General features: G+C 39.3%; 1 protein-coding gene across 1 annotated transcript in view; it reads right to left on the bottom strand.

Annotated features, from left to right (window-relative positions):
• The window catches only part of MTUS2 (microtubule associated tumor suppressor candidate 2), a 369,464-nt gene that overhangs the window by 316,467 nt on the left and 29,150 nt on the right, over window positions 1-23,847 (bottom strand). Inside the window, exon 3 of the mRNA XM_012642132.1 lies at window positions 14,804-15,001. Coding sequence (XP_012497586.1) covers window positions 14,804-15,001 — 198 coding nt within the window. The remainder of the gene's footprint in view (window positions 1-14,803; window positions 15,002-23,847) is intronic.

Raw genomic sequence — 23,847 nt, 5'->3', positions numbered from 1 at the left:
TTTTTTCCATTTAAATAATCACTGAGGTTTGTGAAAAAACAGACAGCTACACCACCACTTTTAAGGGTTTCACGGTATTCAATTATGTGGATGTATAATGCTTTGCTTAATCAAATATTCTCTGATAGACTTCAGCTGTTATATTTTGCTATTATAACGAGAATAACAAGCACTGTTTTAAATACATGTTTGATTACTTCCTTAATTCTTTATATGTGATTACTTGGAAAAAAGGTATTAATGAAATTAAGGGTTTTCTTTTAAAATATTACTAAAGTATCCTCCTTAAATATTGAACCTATTTGTGAATTCAACCTCAGCGTATGCGACTGCCCAGTTTTCCACGTACTCAACCAACACTCTGTGTATTAGCACCCTTTTCAATCTTTGCCAGTCTAATAAAGTGGAAAATGATACCGTGTTTGTTTTATTATATTAATAGGGATGGTTAAAAATTTACCCTAAGTTTGTTAGATATTGCTTTCACTTTTCTTATGAATGTGTATTTATGTCCTCTGCCCTTTTCGCTGCAGAACATGATTTATTTATGTATTTTTTTGAGTTCTTTACATATTAGTTGTGATGATTTAATTATGTATCAATTTGACTGGTCCACAGGATGGCCAGATAGCTAGATAAACATTATTTTTCTTGTGTGGCTGCACGGGTGTTTCTGGAAGATGTAAGCATTTGAATTGGTGGACTAAGTAAAGCAGATGTCCGTTCCCAGGGCGGGCACCCTTTGAGGACCCAAATAGGACAAAAAGGCAAAGAAAGGTTGAATTCTCTCTCTGCCTAGCTACTTGAGCTAGAACATGGATCTTCTGCCCTCAGTACCTCTGGTTCTCAGGCCTTCAGAATCAGACTGGAATCTATTCCAGTCTAAGCATTCACTCTCTGACTCTCAGGCCTTCAAACTATGCCACAGGCTCTCTTGGGTCTCCAGTTTGCAGACAGCAGATGGTGGGACTTCTCAGTCCATAACAGCATGAGCCAATACCTTAAAATAAATCTCTCTCTCTCCATATATATATATACATATACAAAAATATATATTCTGTTTTTCTGGAGACCCCTGACTAATCCATTAGGGATAATAATCATTGTCAATAAAGTTTATAAATGTTTCCCATTCATTGTTTGCCTTATAATTTTCTTACCACCTATACAAGTTTTATTCATTATTTGGGCTGAAAAAATTGAAAGGAACTTTCCATCTTTTTGTGTAGACTGAAGCTATTGAAAATGCCCATTTAATCTTTTCCTTATAGCTTCTGCTTTTGGTACCATGATAGACTTTTCTCCATCTTAAGATTACTTAGATATTTGCCTATATTCTCTTCCAGTGTTTTATGGTTTTATTTTTGGTTTTGATTTACACTTATAATTCATCTTAAAGTTATTTATTGTTATATGATAGGAGATAGAGATGTAACTTCTTTTTTTCTGAATTATACTTATTCAAAATCTTTATTTTATATTAAATATGTATATTAGATATAAATATACATATATGTATACATATATAGTGTATATAGTATATATAAATGAGGAGATTGTGATTGACTTGAGCTTATTTCTACTTCTTGTTTTATTCCATTCCACTGAGATGCCTGTTTATATTTCAATCATTTTGAATATTACAAATATTTTAAACTAAAAGGACAAATGTCTCTTCATTACTTTTCACTTTCAAATATTTTCTGTTATTTTTGTACATTTATTCTTACAGATAAATATCAGAATCTTTTTGTAAAGTCCTACTAGGATTATGATTAGCACAGTAATCAACATATCCTTTAGGTTAAGGGGGAGGGATGCAACATTTTTACAGTATTGAATTTCTCATCCAGGAACAAGAGGTATGTTTTCATTTATTCAAATCTTCTCTTTTTGGTCCTCAACAAATTTCTGCAGCTTCCTTCACAGATCCTGCACATTGTTTAATTTTTGGATTTTTGTTTCTTTGTTGCTATTATTCAGGGCTTTTTTTTCCATCTTATATATTTAGCAGCTAAAGGGGAGTACAATTATTTTTTTAATCCTATATATTTCAACTGTTCTCCTTACTGGTTCTAAAAAATTTTTAGTTTCTTTGATTTTCCAAGAACAGTGTCTTATTTCTTAAATAGGAAAATGATGATTTTGTTTCCTCCTTTGCAATATTTACAGCATGTTCCTCTTCTTCACCTAATTGTCTTTGGCCAGAATTTTTAAAACGACAGAAATTAACAGTGGTAACAGTGGATTCCTAACCTTCATAGTAATGAAGCCATCCTCTGACATTTGCTCATTGTAGGTCTTTACAAATCTGTTTCATCTCCTGGGGCTATAACTGTAGACAGATTTTTCTAGGGGGATAAAATTTCACAGAACCATATGGTTAAAAACTAGACGAGCCACCACAGTGGGAAGCTGGAGGGCACTGGGTGTCAGACTGTGGTCTGTCATCAGACAGAGCAAGGTCTGAGGGAGAGGACACTGCATTAGAAATCAGGATACTTCTTTCTGCTACTCATTTTCCTATAAATTTTAGTTAACTTTTTACCTTAACATAATCATATATAATTTCTATATATTAAACTTATAAGTTATAAAGCTTAATGAACTGAAGTGTTTAAGTTACTAAATTTCATAAAAGGGGTGTTTTTCAAAATATCACATAAAAGAATATATGAAAACTTTTTGTCATACATGCTTCTGAAATTTAAAATTCATAACAATGATCTCTAATTACTTTTTGGTAGATACTAGGCCATTTATTACTCTTTTTGTGTGTAAAGTACATACAAGGTAAAGCACCAAAAGAAATTGTTATGGGATCAATATAGCCTTATCACTATCAAGATTTTTTTCAATTAGTTTTTGAAAATTTATTTCTCAGTTAAACTGATCTGATGTCTACTTATGCACTGAGACTCAGGATTTTATCCTCTTAGCAGTATTACCAAGGGAGCTTAGATTTTCTTAAATGGGAAAAATATAATATGTGTATGTTTTAGGTATATAGCTCCTAATTATTAATTTTATTGACAATACTGTATATAGACAGCATACTTTGTATGTCCTCCAATTGTGATGAAAGAAACATATATGAGAAATGTAAGGAGCCTTCCTTACAGTTTCTGAGCAAAAACATGAGAAGGAACAAACCCATGTTCTAGGGGCACTAGAACCTCCTGAGAACCTTCTACTCCAGAGTCACAAGACCAGAGACCCAGAAGGCATCTCAGAAATGACCATCCTATCACCTTACTTTATAGGAAGGACACTGGGCACCCAAGGGATTATGTGATTTGCCTGAGGTGACAACCCAGTCAGTGTCTAGAGACCTCCTACACTCCTGGTCACCATCCTGCCCACATCACTACCTCTCTTGAGTCTTTGAGGAGCATGGAGTCCCACCAATTTCCATGTTCAGCACCCGAACACCCATACCCCATCTCCGCTGCTCTCGGGGGACTGCTCATACATAACCTCACCAGTATCTACACACCGCTAACAGATCCATGTGTTTTGGGGGCAGCTGAACTCAGCTTCCTGCAGATACTGAGCAAAGAGAAAATCATGGGAAACTGTGAGATTCTGGTTGGCTGCCAGCGTATATTGTAGGACCTCAACAATGGAACCTCCTTGTCCTCAGACTCAAGTTACACATGAAACAAACATACCTTCCCCCAATAAACCACTGGGCTACATTTAGTCCCTCTCACTCTGGTGTGCGTCACGGAATGAGGACATCAGAGCCATGTTCCAGCCCCGAGTCCATCACTAAACTCACCCTGGGAAGGGGATAAAATTCACCTCACCTCTCCTGGCACCCATCCCTTCTTCTGCGGAATGATCACAGTCACAAGGACAATGTCTGAGGTGTCAGCGTCAATATTCCAGGCTTCTGTGGCGGTAAACAAGGGCTCCTGGAAGAGCCATGAAGCTAAGGACACGAGAAGGAAGCTAGTGATGACTGTGAAAAGCGCCTGGGAGATATAAAGGACTATCCCAAGGCAACTTTATGTTTCCTGGACAAGTAACCAGGCTCCCAACAAAGAGCACATCTTTTCCGTAACTGTAGTAAGAACCAGGAAGACTCGGTCCATTTCTCATGTACCTTTGTTAGAGGAGAAGATTAGGAGACAGAGCTGAGACCGGATGCCAGGGCTTGAAGATTAGGTGCAGGTGTCAAAGCAAACAACCTTAAACAAAAGGGGCTGATAACGGCAGGCAAGAACCGGCTTCAACCAGCTGATCAGCTACCTCTGCCATCTGACATGAACTTTGGTTAATTATAATATCATTTACATTGTGGTTTTAAAATTTCTCCACCCTTGAAATCACCAAGACAGTTCTGAGACAACCATAAAGTATAAAATTGGGAGGGAAGCCAATTCTAGGAATTACTACCCTAATTCTTAATAAAGGCCAACCCCCTGGCCTTGAATATTTCTCCCCTCAATTAGTAAAACTACAAAAGATCCTTTCGAGCCTGCCCACTCCCTTTCCTGAAAGTGTATGTTGCTTTCAGTAAAAGTTGTCACTTGCTTGGCTTATGTGGTGCCTCCTGAAATCCTTTCCCCGACGATCACCGAGAACTTGGAAAAACCTCCACTCGGAGGCAACACCCTCAGAGCGGCTGTTGCACACAAACTGATAGCACCTGCTTTACACAACAGCGGCTGCTGGACCTCCAGCCTAATTAGCATATTTCTCCAGTGAAACCATTCCGACAGGCTCTGTCCTGGATCATTTGCCTTCATTAACAAACCTTACTGGCGGCAAGAGAAGTCTCCTCTGGCAGCACCAACTTTAGAGGCACACCTCGCAGCTGACAGAGCCCGAGATGTGTTGGCATTTTTCATTTTCTAATCAAAGGGGTCAGAGTAAATGGGTGTTGGCAGTTGATGCTGCGGCTGTCTGGTGTGTCAACTCCTTGCCAGTTTCTAATAAATAGTGCTAGAAAAATGACGGAAGCCTCAGCTTTCTGTCACAGTGGCCGTGGTGGGAGATCCTAGGGTGGCCACTTTCCTGTCACCCTTATTTGGGCAAGAGGCAGGCGTGTAAGTCAGTGTGTATGCATACATACTTATTAACATATCCATGCATAAACACACGTGTAAGGGAATGTCCTTGAGGATCCCTGCATTTCTGCTGTCATGTTTTTATTATAGTAGCCAACCCTAAAAACCAAAGAGAGTGAGTAGAGCAGGGCGCTGGCAACCACTAATACCGAACATGACCGTGGTAGTTACTGAGAGACATGGAGGATGCACGGCCACACCCCCACAGCTCTTGGAGCTGCAGGTGGCCCTCCACTGCTGTACATGGGTGGTCAGAGTGACCAGAGCCAGTGCGCGGTCAGGCCGGAGCAGGGCGTGCTTAACTAGAAGTCCCCATGGGTGGCAGCAGGCTGGGAGACACAAAATGTTGTGGCCACAGTGCCCACGTTTCTGCCAGGGAAATCCATCCATCCTAATCTTGGATGCATATTAAGAAGCTACATAGGAAAAGAAAGAATTGTAAAGTATCTCATTCTTTGCCCACAGACCTCAGCACACAGAGAGAACAAAGCACTCAAACCAGAGACAGTGTCATAGACATAGTAAAGAAATGCTCTCGGGAAAGGAAAAGAGCATAAGGAAGAACGTTCTGGAAGAAGTAAACCTAGTTAGCAATACTGTGAAGAAATGCTCTACTTAGAGTCAACTTTGAATTAGTACAGTCATTCCCCCCTTATTTGAGGTTTCAGTTACCCATAGTCCACTGCGGTCCAAAAATACCAAATGAAAAATTCCAGAAATCAACAATTCACAAGTTTTGAATCGCCAAGCTACATTTAGTGCTGTTCATAAAACCATTCTGAGCAGTGCGATGAACTTCCTCACCGTCCCGCTCCAACCCGCCCAGGACAGGCATCGTCCCTTTGTCTAGTGAGTCCATGCTGTCTACACTCCCCAGCAGTGAGTCACTTAGTAGCCATTTCGGTGATCAGACCAACTGTTGCAGTGTCACGGTGCTTGTGTTCAAGTAACGTTTATTTTATTTAATAATGGCCCCAAAGCGCAAGAGTAGTAACTTGCGGCCTTCTGATTTCAAGATTGTTCTTTTTTAAGCAACAAAGAAAGCAAGAAAATCTTCCTCTTTCTCTGCTGCATGCCTTTTAATAAAAGGATCTGTTCTATAAAATTTGGATTCAGTGAAAAGGCTGCACTTAAGGACCTAGAAGGCCACAGTTTCCCCACCCCAAACCTCTTACTATGTCCAATTTATGAATTAAACCTTGTCATAAATATATATGAATAGGACAAAACATAGCGTATATAGGGTTCAGTACTATCTTTGGTTTAAGGGCATCCACTGGGCATCTTGGAACTTATTCCCTGTGGATAAGGGGGCACCACTATCCATAAATAGAACCACAGACTAAGGGTGCTAATATTAGAAAGTGAAATCTCAATGTCTTAGTTATGGGAGAAGGTTCTCGCCAATTCCTTAGAATGGAAGAACCAGACATTTATATCAAAACCTACCACATATATCTAAATTTATTGCATATATTTAGGGTAAAAATAATACATAGTAAGTACATCTAATTCTATCTTACAGGGCTAGTTATTCTCAATGTACCCCTTTGTCTGCACAAAGTCCTGAAATGCTCAACAGAAATCAGAACTGAACCCCACAGAGCCCCAACATAGCACAGACGGTGGAGCCCAGGGGCCAGGCATGGAAGCGGATTTAAGGAAGCTGACTCACATTTTATTTATGTCGGAGTGCTCCAAGCTGAAACAGCACATTATTCACAGATATCTACACATCAACACAGCAAAGGCGCAGTCACAACTCTACAGTGCCTGGGTGACCTGGTTGATATCACGCTCTGTTATGGCCCCACAACCATTAAGTAGAATAAATACTGTCATTCAGCTTAACACGCGTGAGACTTGTTTTTAAAGAATCATTTGGAGGGAATGTTGACTATCACTGAGTTCAAATACCTCTTTCACTAATGAAGACCTGAGGCCCAAACAAGTAAATCAGCTTGCCTGAGGCCCGCTGGTTGCTGCAGGGGCTAACACAGCTCGTGAGTGTAAGCACTGGGGTTAGGGCCCAGCAGTCCAGCTCTTCTTCCTTGTCTTTCACTACTTTGCAAATTTAAAGAAAACAATGAAACAAATTTGCATATGTAATTATGTTACATATGTCACATACTATGTTACATACATATGTTTGGATACATTAGATATGCTGATACAAAAGATACATTATCATCAGTGCATACAAATCTTTCCAATATTCAAATCAATTATCTTTTTCTTATCATTTTGGGCAAGATGAACTCAGTCCAAAGAAAAACAAAGAAAGAACAATGCCTCGCCCTTAGTGACTCTGGTTGTTGGTTACTCTGGAGTGTGTGTGGCTGACATGCAGCCCGGTCAAAATCATTCTCACAGTGTGGCTGGAAAGGAACCTTCAGATGCCAATGTCAGATTGGCACACGCACGTAGGACTCATTGATATTCGAACCCTGGTTGGTAAAGTTATTCTACCGAAATCACCAAGGGAACCAAAACTGTCTCACACACATACCAACTGCACACATTCAACTGTGCAAGAACATTCAACAGAATATGTCAGTTTAGCCTTGAAAAGTTCCCACACTTAACCAGATACAATTTTTGGCATCTATTGGTTGACTAGACATACTAATAGCAGTTGCACCATTAACGGGATCTAGACATTCTTAGTCACAATGTCTAAAACATTTCGTTTTGGCTGGTAGTAACTGCTAGCAGATAAAAATCTACATTCCACTGCATTTATACGTTTCTCTGGCTTCTCGCTCTCTATTCAGGTGGCTCTTGCTCAAGAATGTGCAATGCAGGTGCCTACTGTGATTTAACAGCTCTATCATCTGCATGGCGAGTTCATGGGAGAAGATGTGCAGGTCACAGAAATGAAGTTTTCTTTTTTGTCTAAGTGCCCATTTAAATTTATTTTCCTGTTTAAACAGTATTTCATTAGTTTTCTGGCATTTACCTTAATTGAAAATACAAATTTCCACATCTCAGGAGACCTAAAGAACTGGCTTGAGCTGGGGCTTCAGCTTTGGCTCTTGTGGTGTCCCTGCTTGAAGGATGGCAAGGCACGAAAGCGCCCCGACAGATCTTCAGGAAAACCAGAAAGAGGCCAAGAGAGTGTGGAGGGCGCCTCTGCTTCTCAGCTATTTCCCTTCACAGACAGCTCACCAGTCCTCTCACCTCCCTTCCTTCCCTCTTCTTCCATCTTTCCTTTGACTTAATATATTTCTTTTCTTCTCCTCACTTTTTCCTTCTAGTCTACATACTGCCCAATTCTGTCCAGAGAGAGATTAAGTTATTATATTTATACTCTATGAAGGTATCTTGAACAAAACGTTGGGTGACATTTTCTCTGCTGTTCTTCTATCTGAGGATAATGGCTCTGATCACTAGGGATGATTTATCCCACCTTCCAAGACTCAGTTTTATGACCAATGGAATGAACTTATAAAACAACCAGTCAGGGATAGAGATAGCATCCGTGGTTTTAGAGAAGTCTCCCCAGCCACAAGTCTGAGTCCAGTGAGGTTAACTGACTTTCCCAAAGATTATTACCATGAATGCTGGTTTTGATACATATCATGCATGTGCATGTAGCATATTTCTTACCGAAACTATTGATACTGTTTCCATAGCTCCAGGTATCATTTGTTCATTGAACATCTTGAATGAGCTAGAACATGCTAGACTATGACACTTATAAACTTGATAAACCTCTAGAGGGAGAATGTGATTTCCAAAATTTCACTCAGATATCTGAGTCAAGGTGGATAAACTAGATGTTAAACAATAAAAAAAAATTTTCACTTAAAGGCAATGCAGAATAATATTCGGGAAAACCATGTTCTTCTTTGTAAATGTGTGGGAAGGAAGAAGACAAAAGAGAAAGAACTGAATGTGTGAGAATAATTTGGAAAATTAACAGCAAGATTCAGTGAAAATGATTCTATTTTTTCCTTAAAAAGAATACTTTAAATTACAGATCCCAGGGAACTAGATACTTAAATCCATCAATGACATTTGTTTGACTTCCGCCTTTCCAGAGGAAATCAGAAGCTTATTTTGGTTTTTGTTCTCACTCTTCTCTTTTCCCCACCCACCCAAATTGGGTTGAGACATTTGACAAAGTAAACCCTAGTACAATAGAAATTAGACTTTCACAAAATGAGAAGCTGTTCAAAACCCTTTAGTTATTGCAAAATCAAATGTTCCCACTTTCCCAACAGACATTGGAAACGCATAGAAATAAAATCAGATCCAACTCTCAGTTTCTATTTTGAGCAGAAGTTTAAAATGCCATCAGCTTAGATTAATGTGCTATGTATTAATCACCTTGCATAAGTATGTTTCATTTACAAGGAACACAATTGAATATATTAACTTCAGTGATAATATACTAATGACAAGGCACAACCCTTTTAGATAAAGAAATCAAAATGTGACTTTCCTGGCCTATATTTTATAAATCTCCAAACACCCACAAGCTTATAGCTCAATAGTAAGAGATTCCCATGAAAATCAACTGATCACCTTCCGGCTTCATATCTCATAAATGATATATGTTTTAGCTGAACACTCAGAAAGCTATTCAGCATACATGTGCAAGGTGATTATAAAAATTTAGAACTGGAATAGATGTCATCTGCCTGGCTTAGATGTGATCACAAGCCCTTTCCTTACCCCATGCCAGACACATTAATCCATCGTGGCCATTTTCCACCTGAGCTTTTGAATCATTCTCAACACTGAACTTTGTGCACATGGCCAACAGCTGGAAATGATCGCCGAAACATGATTATTATCATGCAATGTCCTGTTCTAAGCACTTTGCATGCCTCAATTCCATTTAATGCTCCTATCAACCCTATGGATGGTTTTTAAAACTGATTTTAATTATTGTTAACAGTATTGTTATTATTTTACAATGAGGAAGCAAAGGCACAGGAAAGTAACTCGCCCAAAGTCACAGAGCAAGGGAATGGCAGAGTGGGATATCAACCCAGGCAGTCTATCTCCAGAGTCTGCCTCCTTCACCACTACGCTACTGGATCACCTAAGAATGAGAGGTATCCGTCAAGGTGTTCAGAGTTTCAGTTATGTGGGATGAGTAAGTCTTGGAGATTCTGGTGTACAGCATGGGGTTGATAGCTAATAATGCTGCATCGTGTACTTGAAATTTGCTAAGAAAGTAGATCTTAAATGTTCTCACCAGACATACACACACCAAAATGTAACTCTGTGAGGTGACAGATATATTAATTAGCTTTACTGTGGTAATCAGTTCACAACGTATACATATATCAAAACATCACATGGTAAATACATACAACATTTCACCACAAAAAGTTTGGAAGGAAAAAAAAAACTGCCCAAGAGCTTTCTAGGGACTATTAAATGTAAAAATAAAATCAATAAAAGAAAAAAGAAAATCTAATACAGAGAGAAGTTGGGATTTTTAACCTTCTGTAGAGACTTTCAAACATACACAAAAAGTGAAGTAAGCAGTATCATGAACCCTCATGGTTTCATCATCCAGCTTCAAGGATTTGCAAAAATTTGCCAAACTTTTTTCATCTATCTTCCCTCACCTCTATTTTTTTTTTTTCTTCTTTGCTGGATTATTTTATAGCAAATCCAAAAGGTTGTCATTACCTATAACCAGCATGGAATGACTGAATCTGAAGACAAAACACAGTGACACTGAGCCAGCCTGGAGAGGACCTTTGGGGAGTGGGGTCTTCCTCACCCCCACTCAGGGGAATCCACTTTCCCTCCTTCCTGTGCCTCCTCCCCCACCTGCCTGCCAAACACCGTGTGGTCTTCAAGCACAGCCACACTAACATCTCGCTGCATGGATTTATGTGCATAATCCTATTTCCCCACTCCCTGCAGGGTGGGGACCTTGGCCTCCAGGTCATAGTAGCCCCAGCACCAAGCTTGTGCTTACCATGTAGTAGATGCTGAAAGAATGTAGGATCTGGGAAGGGAAAGTGGACAATCTAATCTTCATAAAACAAGACAGCCAAGAAAAATGAGGCGATTCAACTAGGCATTATTTTTACTAGGAATAAAAATATGTTCCCCAAACTTTCAGTTTATCTTATAACCATACATGGTCAACTTTCTTAAAACAAAACAAAATATACTTACAATCTAATCCTGTCTCTGGGTGGACCTGATCATTGTCTGAGTGTTCTTGAAAGGGAATAAAAAAATACGTCAACTAGGCTCAATCTCAAATAGGCAATGGCTTCTCTGAAACCTGACCTCACGAGCCACCTTCAGCTCCTTTTGCCATGAATAAAAAATTACTCCCTCTTTGCCAACGGAACATGAGATAGGTTAATGGCTGTTTCCGTAGGAGTTATTAATAACACTTGTTATCAACTGTGATCTTATTTAAAATGCATGTCAGATACAGAAAATCAAATGTGTTATATATGTAAATGTACTTTGTAGTATTCACGAGCATAAATACTGAAGTTAATGTTGCAAAAAGCTTTCATATTAACCCTCATTTTCATTGATTAACCTTCCAAAAAGGCTGGCGATTTTCTACTTCAGAGTATTATCCCCCAAACACAAATCCTATTCAATAATTAAAAGAACATCTATTTAAGTATTAAAACAAGAAACGAAACTCTAGAATTTAATGAGAATATATAATCTCTCCAAATCAAGATATCCACTGCTGTTCTGCCCAGTGTGTTTGATCTAATGGCCCAGAGCCTGAGCCCAAGGTGGAGGAAAGATGCCACATGGAGCAGCTGAGACCCAAATGGTCCTGCCACCTCAAGTCCAGGGGACTGCACGGGGCTCCCTGCTCCATACTATCATCACCTGCACCTCAGGACCCAGGAAATGGCATAGGAAGACTCACAGCAGAGCCAGACTAGCCTAGGAAACACTAATAAAGTCAACAGCAGTCACTTAAAAGTGTCCCAAATATAGCATGCCACAGTCAGTATGGACATTGTTCAGACTGTTCATATGCATGAGCATCTAAAAATATGAATGACACATTTGAAAATACAGTCATGTGCTACATAACGACGCTTTGGTCAACAACAGAACGCACATACAACAGTGGTCCCATAAGACTATAACAGAACTGAAAAATTCCTATTGCCTAGTGATGTTGTAGCCATCATAACATTATAGCGCACTGCATTCATTACTCATGTGTTTGTGGTGTTGCTGGTGTGAACAAACCTACTGCACTACCAGTCATATAAAAATGTACAGCAATGTCCTAGGCCTTCACATTCACTCACTACTCACTCACTGAGTCACTCAGAGCAACTTCCAGGCCTGCAAGCTCCATTCATGGTAAGGGACCTATACAGGCACACCATTTTCAAATCTTTAAACCATATTTTTACTGCACCTTTTCTATGTTTAGATGTGTTTAGATACACAAATACCATTGTATTACAACTGTCTACAGTATTCAGTACAGTGCTATACAGGTGTATAGCCTAGGAGCAACAGGCTATACCACACCACCTAGGTGTGCAGTAGGCTGCACTGTCTATGTTTGTGTAAGTTCACTCTATGATGTTCACACAACGATGAAATGGCCCAATCCTGCATTTCTCAGATGTACAGTCAAGTGACGCATGACTACAGTTGCGTATCACATTCATGCTTCAGATTTTGAGGCATCTACTGTGCCATTATATAATCCCTAATTGCAGTGGTATTCCTAAAATTAATCCTATGTGAAAGCAGTGTCAGCAAAAAGACCAACTTTCCAAAAAGAAAAAAAGAATTAATTCTCATATGTTATTTCCATGAGCTGAGTCAACAGAGCTTTGCTCTTAGGATATGATCTAAGGACTTTAAGCTCTCTCAAGAGCTTCACATTTTACTTAATCCCTGTCATCAAAGCATCATCTCTTCACTAAGGAACAGAAACAAAATGTTTCTCAACATTAAATCTGATAACAAGTATAGGTATAACAATCAGTGGTACTCAGACATCAGTTCAAATACATGTGGGGTTTTTCTATGGTTTATTAGTGAAGCACAAATTGTATATATAGTGGGAAGCAGATAATTATAAATCAATTCTGACATACATTTTTAAAAATAGAAAATATTTCTTGATAGAGTAAAAGTCACTTTTAACAGGAAGTCTTTAAACTAGGAGTTATTTTCTCTGGCACATACAGCTCTTATTCCCCTGGGTGCTCAGGGGTCCTTATCTAGTATCCTTTGAAGTAGAAGTGAGAAGAAATTCCCTAAGCACACCTGGAATTATTCTGCCCACACCTGTCAGCTCTCCTCAGCAAAAGCTACTGTCACGGGGACATGGCTCAACTTGCCTCGAGGTTAATTTTTTTTTTTTTAAGACATCAAAATCTTAAATTCTTTTATGGAAAGGTACATACCATAGGAGATTTCTTCCTTCCATTCTTTCTCTAAAAGAGAAACATGTCATTGGGAATTTTATTACTAAAAATGATGACCAGTAGTTGCTCCTGTATTACAGAATCGTCAGATGGTTACTATGCCTATACATATCTAAAAACGTGGATTACACATTTGCAAATAGTTCTTTATTATATTCATGTTTCAGACTTTGAGACACCTACTGTGTAATGATGTAATGCATAATTACAGTGATATTCCTAAAACAAATCCTATGTGAAAGCAGGTCTGAGCCATAGCACCTTCAGGAAACCAAGAGAGCAAAGAAAACACACTTAGAACCTACTTACAAACACATCAAGATGAAGGAAAATGCCATGTGCTACTTTTAGGAATAACTACGTACACCAAAATTTATAACTGTAAACGTACAAATATTCCACACATCATCTCTGTAAACCCAAGAAAGACAGAGTGAACAAGCTTGGAGAAAGGAAATTGAAAAAATGATAAATCAATCTCTCTCTCTCACATTATTCCAACTTGATTCAACTTCTATAATCCCTTCGAAACAGCTCTCTACATGGAAACCTCTAAGACTCTCCTGGCCCTCTGGCAAGGTCTTGAAAACCAACATCTGAGATGTCATGGCTTCAGATCCAATAACAATGACTTTGAATTTAAGGCTGAGACGGGGCCTGTTCATCAAAGGCTCAGCTGACTGGGGGGCCTCCAGATCTCCTTTAAGGACAGTGGCTGTGGTAACCTGCTCTGAAGGCTATTAATTCATACTTTCAAATACAGTCTACAACATCAGTCTCAGGAAACAGGAGCAGCAGCATCTCAGCTAATGGGGACCTTCCTGGGCATAGATTTGAAGTAGCTCGGTAGTGCTTTCCTATTTTTAACATCATTTAGTTAACTTTTAGAAAGCCAGTCGAATGCTCCACCAATGTGAAGGCAATCATAGGTGACTAAATGATTCTTTCAGCTAGTATTTAATATCTAATATATTTCATGATAGCATCATATATAGCAACACCTTTCTAGGATCTTTCTTTGATTTCTTACCTAGAATCTATGAAGCAGAGGCCTCCTGGAATCAGTCCCTGGATAAGTCATTTTCTAGATTGTAAGAGGAGCTTTAAAATCTTTTTTCTAGCGTATTACCTCCCCATAAAGGATAATGCCAAATAGGCTATTTTTCCTCAGTAGATGATTTAAAAACAACAACGGTAGACCAAGGGAGTCGATCCAAATTCTTAATTAATCACGCAAAGAAAACGACACACAGTCACAGGGGCCTGCTGATTACCTGCCCCGCAGGTGCCCGCCCGCCTGCCCCGCCCACTTACGTGAGGCCAGCCGGCCCTGCTCCGGCGGGGCGCTGTCCACGGACTGGGTGCTGGACACGGAGGAGACACTGGAGCTCCGGACGAAGCCAAACGCCGCCAGCTTGGCTGCCGGGAGACGGGAGTACCCAGGAGGACGAAGCCCAGATTTTGGGAGACTGGATTTTACAACATTTGAACTGGAGGCTTTCTTTAAATCTGCTAACATGAACCCAAAACAAAAAGAGAGAGAGAGAGAGAGAGAAAAGAAAATTATTCTCAGTTCACGACAAGACAGAGAATGCCAAGGACAGATAAAGAACCCTTTTTAAGACCTTGAAGAAAGGTATAAAATGCTTAGGACAGTGAAGCAGAGAACAATTTATTGTTGGAAGTTACCCTAGATTTGTGAAATTGAGATATACCTTAAATTTTGACATACAATGGGCAAAGAACCCTGTGGTAAATATTAACTAGTAATCTTAACCAGTATGTAGTAAGTCTCACAAAAATCTGTACAAAAATCATCTCACTGACCTTCTGTTGGTTGCAGGGAGGAGGAGGGAAGAGTATAAACCGTGGGGCTAACCAGGTTGAAATCTGAGCTCTCCCAACTACTAGCTGTGTAGCCCAAACCCTGCGCTAACACCTAGAGCCACAACCTCCTTTCCTGTACAGCATGGAGGTGAGCAACTGGCCTTGCAAATGTAGTGTATTACTGCTTGTGCCACAGAACTTGACGTTAGATTTCTTTTCTCCTTTTTCCATTATCTGTTTTTATGTTATGTCCAAACTTCAAAATTACTTCCCAGATATGTGCAAAGCCAGCTTGCTCTGAAATAATAAAGTACCAAGTTATAAATCCAGTATCTCAGTATCACTGTGTTCCTAGTCTGTGGCAGGCTCCGTCAATCGCAAGTGTGATAATTATGACAATAGCGTGAGAAGGCTCTTGCTATCAGAGAGCATCAGAATCTTATCAACACACAAATGCTCTTCGAGATGAAATTTAAAAGGCCCGAGCTTCCCAATATTCTGTATAACTATCCTCGTCAAGCCATTTAACAACTTTCACTTGCTGCCATATTTACCTGGAGTGCACGTACATAGACCACTCAGTGGTGTGCTTATACTGCAGACAACTCTTTATTATCTAGTGAAATATGAACCAGGTTTCAGATTAAACATAATTTAAATGATAGCCCATTTATTTAAAAAAAATCAGTGTCTATAAATCAATGAAGAAACAACATAGAAGAAAGCATCTAGGTGTGGAAACAGAGATCCCTTAGATGCCATGCTGGGTCTATGGTGGCCCACAGAAAAGTGCCTCTTCCTCTGCCAGCTGCTTCCCCTGAAAGTAAAGCCCTGGTCAGTTGTGTGTCCAGGTGAAGGCAGAATCTGCACAGCTGTGGTTTCCTGACTCCCGCATCAGGACTAGGATGGGAGGAATCAGGTAAGTGCAGAAGGAAAAGGGAAGAGGGAACTGGGGCTGCAAATATTCCCAACTCAGGCCTGTCCTAATGCTTGGAGAAAAAGGGTTCAACTATGAAAAAGAAGAAACAATGCACTGTCTAACAAGCAGTAATAGTCCATTTGTATCAGCAGTCAATGTCATGCTTAATGCCTTCACACTGTTGTTCTCATATCATTTTATATATTTTGGATGATATCCCCAGAACAGTGAAAATATCCCTAAGTATCCGATATCACATTTACAATAAGGTCACACCAAATTGATTTCAGATGATGTCTGTAGAAGAGTAAAAGAATTGCTAAAAATCAGATGTAATTTCAACAATGAGTATACACTAAGAGAGCTGAAAATGGCATCAAAATGGGCTATCTCCTTTCTAACCTAATTAATAATTGACTTTAGATTATACAAAATCAAGTGAGAAGAATACAAACAAAATACTTTTTCTGGAAAATAAACCCATATTCATGAGAAAAGGAAAGGGAAAAGTCAGAATTCTTTATAGAGCACCTTGGCATATGGTAAGCATTCATGTAATTTAATATTGATTAAGGAATGAAAACTAAATGTATTAAATCACTACATAAGACAATCAAGACATTGGCTATGTTCAAACAGAAATTTATCTTATTCTTCCCTTACTTATATTCAATTATTATTCATTTCATCAGTAGAAAGGTAGCAGTGGAACATGTAGGAATATAGAAAGAGGAGGAGGATGGATAGCACAGGATTCCAAGTATACAGGAAGTGGGTCTCTAAATTATTTTCTAGCTTTCTCTTTCCCCTAGTCCAGACCTTCCTTTTAATAAAGGCACATAGTGTGTGTGGGGTGTGTGTGTGTGTGTGTGTGTGTGTGTGTGTGTGTGTGTTTAGGCTACTCGAGGGAGTGCGCTTTGCCCCAACTCTCTGTGCAGGTTTTTGATTACAGAGGAACTATACTCAAGGAGCTGTACTCAACAATATCTAAGTGGCTTTATCCACATGTGGACCTGATTCGAATGACAACATTCTGGGTCCTGAGCTGATGCTGTAAAGAATGAGACTTTAGGGAGCTGTAAAAGGGCTGTGTTTTGTGCAAGTGGGAGGGGCGTAAATCACTGGAAGTCAGAGAGAAGACTGGGAGCTAGCCTCCAAGATGCTCCCTACCCACCCCGCGACTATCTTCTCCTCCTAGTATACACATTCTGTGTAGTAGTATAGCCCTCCGTGAGCCAGGGCGGACTTGGTATGAGGCTTCTGAGGCCATGTCATAAAAGACATTGTAGCTTCCTCCTTGGTCTCTCGGATTGCACATTCTGGGAAAAGCTGACCACCATGACACAAGAACACTCAAGCGCCCCTGTGTAGAGACCCACATGGAAGGAACTAAGGCCTCTTGCCAACAGCCAGCACCAACTTGTCATTCATGTGACTGAGCCGCCTGGGAAATGAGTCCTCCAGTGTCCAGCTTTCAGACGGCCGCAGCTCAGCTGAAATCTGACTCTCTAGATTTAAGGACAAGGTTCAATTCAATGGAGCATTCTTTCCAACAGGACAGTGATGCCTCAGCTCTACCTAAGGACTGTTCCAGTTTTAGCTCTAAAAGTCCACATCTTGGGAAACCCCTCAACATTGAGCAAACCAGGACTAATTACCCTAGAATCACAGCCCTTTGGCTTAACTTGCAACTTAAACACTTACAGAACAGCCGTGAGCCTGGATGTAGATGGAAAAGTCTCTGAGTGTGAAGAGTGACGAAAATGGGACAGACATGCCTAGATTACTGAGATGGAATAAACTGCCAAGAAGAGGTGGGGATAAATTATCTATCCATTAAGGATGATTGCAATGTCTCAGCAACACTGATTATTAACATTTAAAGAGATGCTCCAGTGCTAGAACAAGTGAATAACCACATGCAAAGAAGTGTAGCTGGACCCCTATCTCACACCATATACAAAACTTAACTCAAAATGGACAATGGACCTAAATTTAAGAGATAAAACTATAAAACTCTTAAAAGAAAATGCAGTCATCAGTCTTCATAAACTTGAGGTAGGCAAAGCCTTCTTAGATATGACAGCAAAAGCATAAAAATTATAAACAACAAAAAAATAGATAAATTGAGCATTATCAAAATTTAAAACTTTTTTATTTCAAAGGACACAATCAAGAAAGTGAAAAGACAACCCACAGAATGGAGAAAATATTTGCAAATCATATTATGTGATAAGGGACTTGTACTAAAAATGTATAAAGAACTCTTATAATTCAAGAAAAAAAAAACAACCCAATGTAAAAATGTGCAAAGGACATTTAGACATTTGATACACAAACGGCCAATAAGCACATGAAAAGAAGTTCGACATCATTAGTTAATAGGAAAGTACAAATCAAAAAACCACAATGAGGTACCCACTACATACCCACTATGATTGTTATAATAAGAAAGCAGAGATAAAAAGTGTTGGAGAGGTAGTAGAGAAATTTGAACCCTCACACATTGATAGTAGACATACAATGGCATGGCCACTTTGGAAAACAGATTAAATACACAGTTATCATATAACCCAGCAATCCCACTCCAGGATATATACCCAAAAGAAACAGGACAAATATCTACACAGAAACTTGAATACAGTGGCATCATTAAGAAGATACACCATAAGAAGATACATCATAAAGAAGAAACACCTCAAATGTCCACCAACTGATGAACCTATAAATAAACTGTGGTACACCCATATAATGGACTATTATTCAGCAATAAAAAAGAATTGTTATGGACTGAACTGTGTCACCCCAAAATTCATATGTTGCAGCCCTAACCCTCAATGTGACTGTATTTGGAGATAGAGCCTTTAAAAAGGCAATTAAAGTTAAATGAAGTAATAAAGGTAGGCCCTAATTCGATAAGACTAATGTCCTTATAAGCAGGGGAACAGACATCAGAGATCTCTCTCTCTGTCTCTCTGCCCATGAATAAAGGCCATGTGAGGACACAGTGAGAGGATGGTCATCTGTAAACCAAGGGGAAAGGCCTCTCCAGAAACCAAACATGCTGGCAGCTGGGTCTTGGACTTTTAGCCTCCAGAACTGTAAGAAAATAAGTTTCTAAGCTGCTTAGTCTGTGGTATTCTATTATGGTGAGTAGACTAATACAGGAATGAACTACTGATATATGCTATAAATTGGATGAACTTTGAAAACACTAAGGCCAGTGAAAGAAGCCAGACACAAAAGGTAACGTATTGTATGACTCCATTATATGAAATGACTAGAATAGGCAAATCTATAGAGACAGAAAGTAGACTAGTTGTTGTCAGCGGCTGAGGTTTGAGGCAAATGTGGAGTGACAGCAAATTGATAAGCTTCTTTTTAAAGTGATGAATTATTCTAAAATTACTGTAGTGATGGTTGCACAACTCTATGAATAGACTTAAACTATGGCACATATGCTTTAAATAGGTGAAATATATGGTATGTGAGTTATATCTCAATAAATTGTAATCTAAGAGAGACAGAGACTAAGGGAGCACTAGAGCTAGCTAGCTAGTTAACTAGCTCCAGGAAAGGAAAATAAAGGCAAGATAGAAGATACAGAAAATTAGGCAAAAGATGAATGACTAGATCAGCCCTTCTCTACCTGGAAGATAGATGACTAAAACAGAGGTATTTGTAGTGTCAACAAGTATCACAGCCACTTCACAATAGCTCAAAGGGTCAGAAAATGAAAATTACCTCCAGAAGAGTAAAAATGAAAAAGAAATAGGAGAAGGAAGAGGAGAAGAACAGAATTTCATTTCCTCTCCCATATCCATTCAGTTCAGCTGAGTTCAAGAAACACTCATTGACTCCATGTGCCATTATAGCTCTTACAAAATAAAAATAAATGAGGCATAGTCTCTGCTAACAGCACCATCAGACAATCAAATGTGCTAAGTGGCATGGCAGAGGCGTGAACTCAGAGCTGTGGGAGCACATGGAGGGGTACCCTCTCTCTGCCTGGGCTGAGCAAGGAATGGGTTCTTGGAGGAGGTGAACAAGAGTGGGTAGTAGAGGATCAACAGGAGCTAGTCAAGTGCTAGCTAGTGGGACTAGAAAGTGCATTTCGGGGGAGGAAACGGCAGAAGTCTGCTGGAAGAATTTGGTCTTTCTCCTGACAGCAATGTGGAGGCAATAAGGAATTTTAAAGGAAACAGAATAGGGTTTGATTTGCTACATGGAGGATGGGTTGGAGGGGGGCAAGGCTGAAGGCAGGGAAATCAGTTGAAGGCAGCAGGTAAAGAGAAAAGTCCTGATGCTCTGGGAGCAGGGATGGGGTGGAGTGGATGGATTTAAGTTACAGAAGGAGCAGGTCTTGCTGACTGATTAGTTAGGGGGGAGGGTGTTGTTGAATAAAGGGTAATTCTTTGTTAGAGGAACAAGAAAAGGTCTACATACCTGAAAGATCTCCAAGTGAGCCACTGTAGTTAAACCATGCCCCACTGAGATCATGCACACCTGAAAATACAACAATTTGTAGGGACTTTAGGAAACTCTGGTCAGAAAAGCCCTGTAAAAGGGTCTCCTACGGAGTGGTCGGACAGCCTGTGGACTCACTCCCTGTGATCGGCAAAGCGAACTGCAGAAGAGCAGGATGTTCATACGACGAAAGACATTCTATAATAAAGACATCTGAACTCGAATATTTATGGCAGCATATTTCACTATTGCAAGGATGTGAAAACAACCCAAGTGCCTGTCAATCTATGAGTGGATTAATAAAATATGGTATATGTATACAATGGAATACTACTCAATTACAAAAAACAACGGTGATCTAGCACCTCTTATATTTTCCTGGATAGAGCTTAAGCCCATCCTCCAAAGTGAGGTATCACAAGAATGGAAGAATAAGCACCACATGTACTCACCATCAAACTGGCACTGACTGATCAACACTAAGGTGCTCACACGGTAGTAACATTCTTTGGGAGTTGGGGGATTGGGAGTGGGTAAACTCACAACTAATGGACGCGGTGAGCGTTGTAGGGGGTGAAAGGGCACGCCTCAAATCATGGTTTGGGTGTGGCAAACTCATAACATGTAACCAAAATGTATGTACCCCCATAATATCCTGAAATAAAAAAAAAATTTAAAATATATATCAGAACATCTGCAACATCAGAATATTCAGAAATCTCCTATAGAATATATATAGTTTGTTTCATGTAATTTTACAAAATAAATGGTAGGGTAGTGTATGCAAAAAAAAAGTTTGTGAACAGAGGGAGGAGGGCTCAGTCTCAATGCTTTTGATTAAAAAAAAACTCTGTCTAGCAAGAAGGAAAGAGCACAAGTGCTCACAAAGCTTTTGCTAACTTCATTACACATGTGTACATAACCTGGTAATGATGAACAAAAGAAAAACTTACCAGATGGTGGTGGCTCACTGGCATTATTTAATATCCAGGCCAGAAAGAGAAACTAGCGAAAGTTGTTTGTTTCATTTTGTTACTGTTTTTGGAGTTGAAAACATTGGTCTAAGGTAAAAACAGACCACTATGCTAAATGAACGATAATCTACGAAACCAAGTAAACCTATTCATGCAGTGTGTGTTTAACTGAGGTCCAAATCTTGAGTTGACTTTTTTATAACAACCTAAAAAAGTCAAAGTTAAGCATTTTGGGGTCTTTAGAATGACTAGGATCTGAGTGTCTGCATTTACGTTTCTGTTCGAGTCATGCTATATTACCTAAAGTGATTGCTTTTAACCTAGAGATTCACAAGTATCCAGTGACATTTTTTCCCACTGGATTAGAATAAAACAACTACCAGAGAGAGTTAAATTGGTGTCAAAGAAGGGAATTGAAAAGTGGGAGGATCAGGGAATGAGCATAAAAGAGTGCTACCAACAGAAAGAAATTAGCAGAAGGTACAAGTCATAGAAATACTGCAAATGTCTGGCTTTGTTGCTGGAAAGATCTGCTTATAAATAGAAGCTGTTTCAAAAGATATGTCAAATACAGAGTGACCTTATACTGACACATCTTTCAGAATTAGAAGAGTTCGTCAACTATTTTTAACTGATTCCTGATTCTAAAGCTAATAACGTTACTAAACTGTTATGTTATGAATGTGGATTGATAAAGCTCTTGGATTCTATTTATATTAGTAAATTTTGGGGAAAACATCAGAGGCTCAAAACCTAATCAAAAAGAACAATATTTTTATGAACAAATTCGGTTAAATCATCTGTTTTCTGATCAATGGCTTCAGCATTTCAAAATGGAAGAAAAATTAAAGCAGATACTCTATTTGCCAAGGAAACAGCTCAGAAAGTTATCACATGATGACCTAAGAAGTCTTTTCCATGGAGTGCATTTAAAAACATAGTTCTCACAATGATTTTACAATACAGATGAAATGGATTCATGTTACATCACTGAACAGCACCCTCAGAGATGCTGGTCATCAGCGCTGACTAGATTTAAGCAGAAGAAGAGACTTCCAGCTCAAGGTAGGAGACAGGACAGAGGTATTTTATCCTCTCTAATCAAATGTGCTTGAAAATGAGAATAATTCAATTTTAAGAGGTAAGATTAAAAATAAGAGCTAACATTTATTGAGTGCTTTCTATTAAGCACTCTACATATTGAAACCTAGAACAACAGAGAGACAGGTACTTACTGAGTCAGACATTTCAGCAGTTTCTGGAACACAGAGCATGGTGGGGGCCCTGGACTGGTGAGCAGAGGAGGAGCACAGCCTGCAGCAGAGGAGACTGCAGTGCTGCAGTGGAGGGAGAAACCTGCTGACCTCCCAGCCCGGGTGGCCACAGGCTCCAACATGCACATCCAAGAGGGGGTGAAGCAAGAAGTGAGCTGAGAAATGAGGGAGAAACATGGTACCCCTACCCCACCAACTCCCCTTCTGTGTGTGGAATAAGCCCCGATACCCAGGTGTTTACCTCTTACCCCTCATCCCCTGCCAAACCCCAGAGTTGGAGGAAATATACTTCTAAAGAATTTGAACAAATTAACTCCAAGTGCATCCAACTCAATACTAAAAGATCACAAAGAATTTGGGAAAATCTTCCACCATAAAACAAACAAACAAAAAAGCAAAGAGAAAAACTTCCCTGGAGAATATAAAGAAAATTCAAACAACAAAAGATATCTTTAAAAAAATCTAATTAGTATCTTCAGAGAAATTTTGGAAGATATTACAACAATAAAGTAAGGAACAATATGCTTTAAAAACAAGCAATCAAAAACCAGGAAAGCATCCTTAGAAATTAAAAATAACAAAACAAAAACTGAACAGAAGTGTCAGAAAATAAAGTCAAGTAAGATTGTCTAAAATGTAGAAGAAAAACAGGAGGTAAGAGAAATCATGCAAGGAAAAGGTAATACCAGAGATACTTACTTTAGGAAATCCAAAATCAAATAACAGAAATTTCAGGAAGAAAGAGAAAAAACAGACAGGTAGAAATTAACAAGAAAGAATACAAGATAATTACCCAAAGCTGCTGAAGGGAGACACAAATCTTCAGTTTAACAATTGCTTAGCAAGATAAACCTCTCTCACCTCTCTCTCTCTCTCTCTCTCTCTCTCTCTCTCTCT

This window comes from Propithecus coquereli, unplaced genomic scaffold (assembly GCF_000956105.1).
Source record: "Propithecus coquereli isolate 6110/MARCELLA unplaced genomic scaffold, Pcoq_1.0 Scaffold175, whole genome shotgun sequence".
Taxonomy (NCBI): domain Eukaryota; kingdom Metazoa; phylum Chordata; class Mammalia; order Primates; family Indriidae; genus Propithecus; species Propithecus coquereli.
This window is presented reverse-complemented; position numbering and strand designations above follow the sequence as displayed.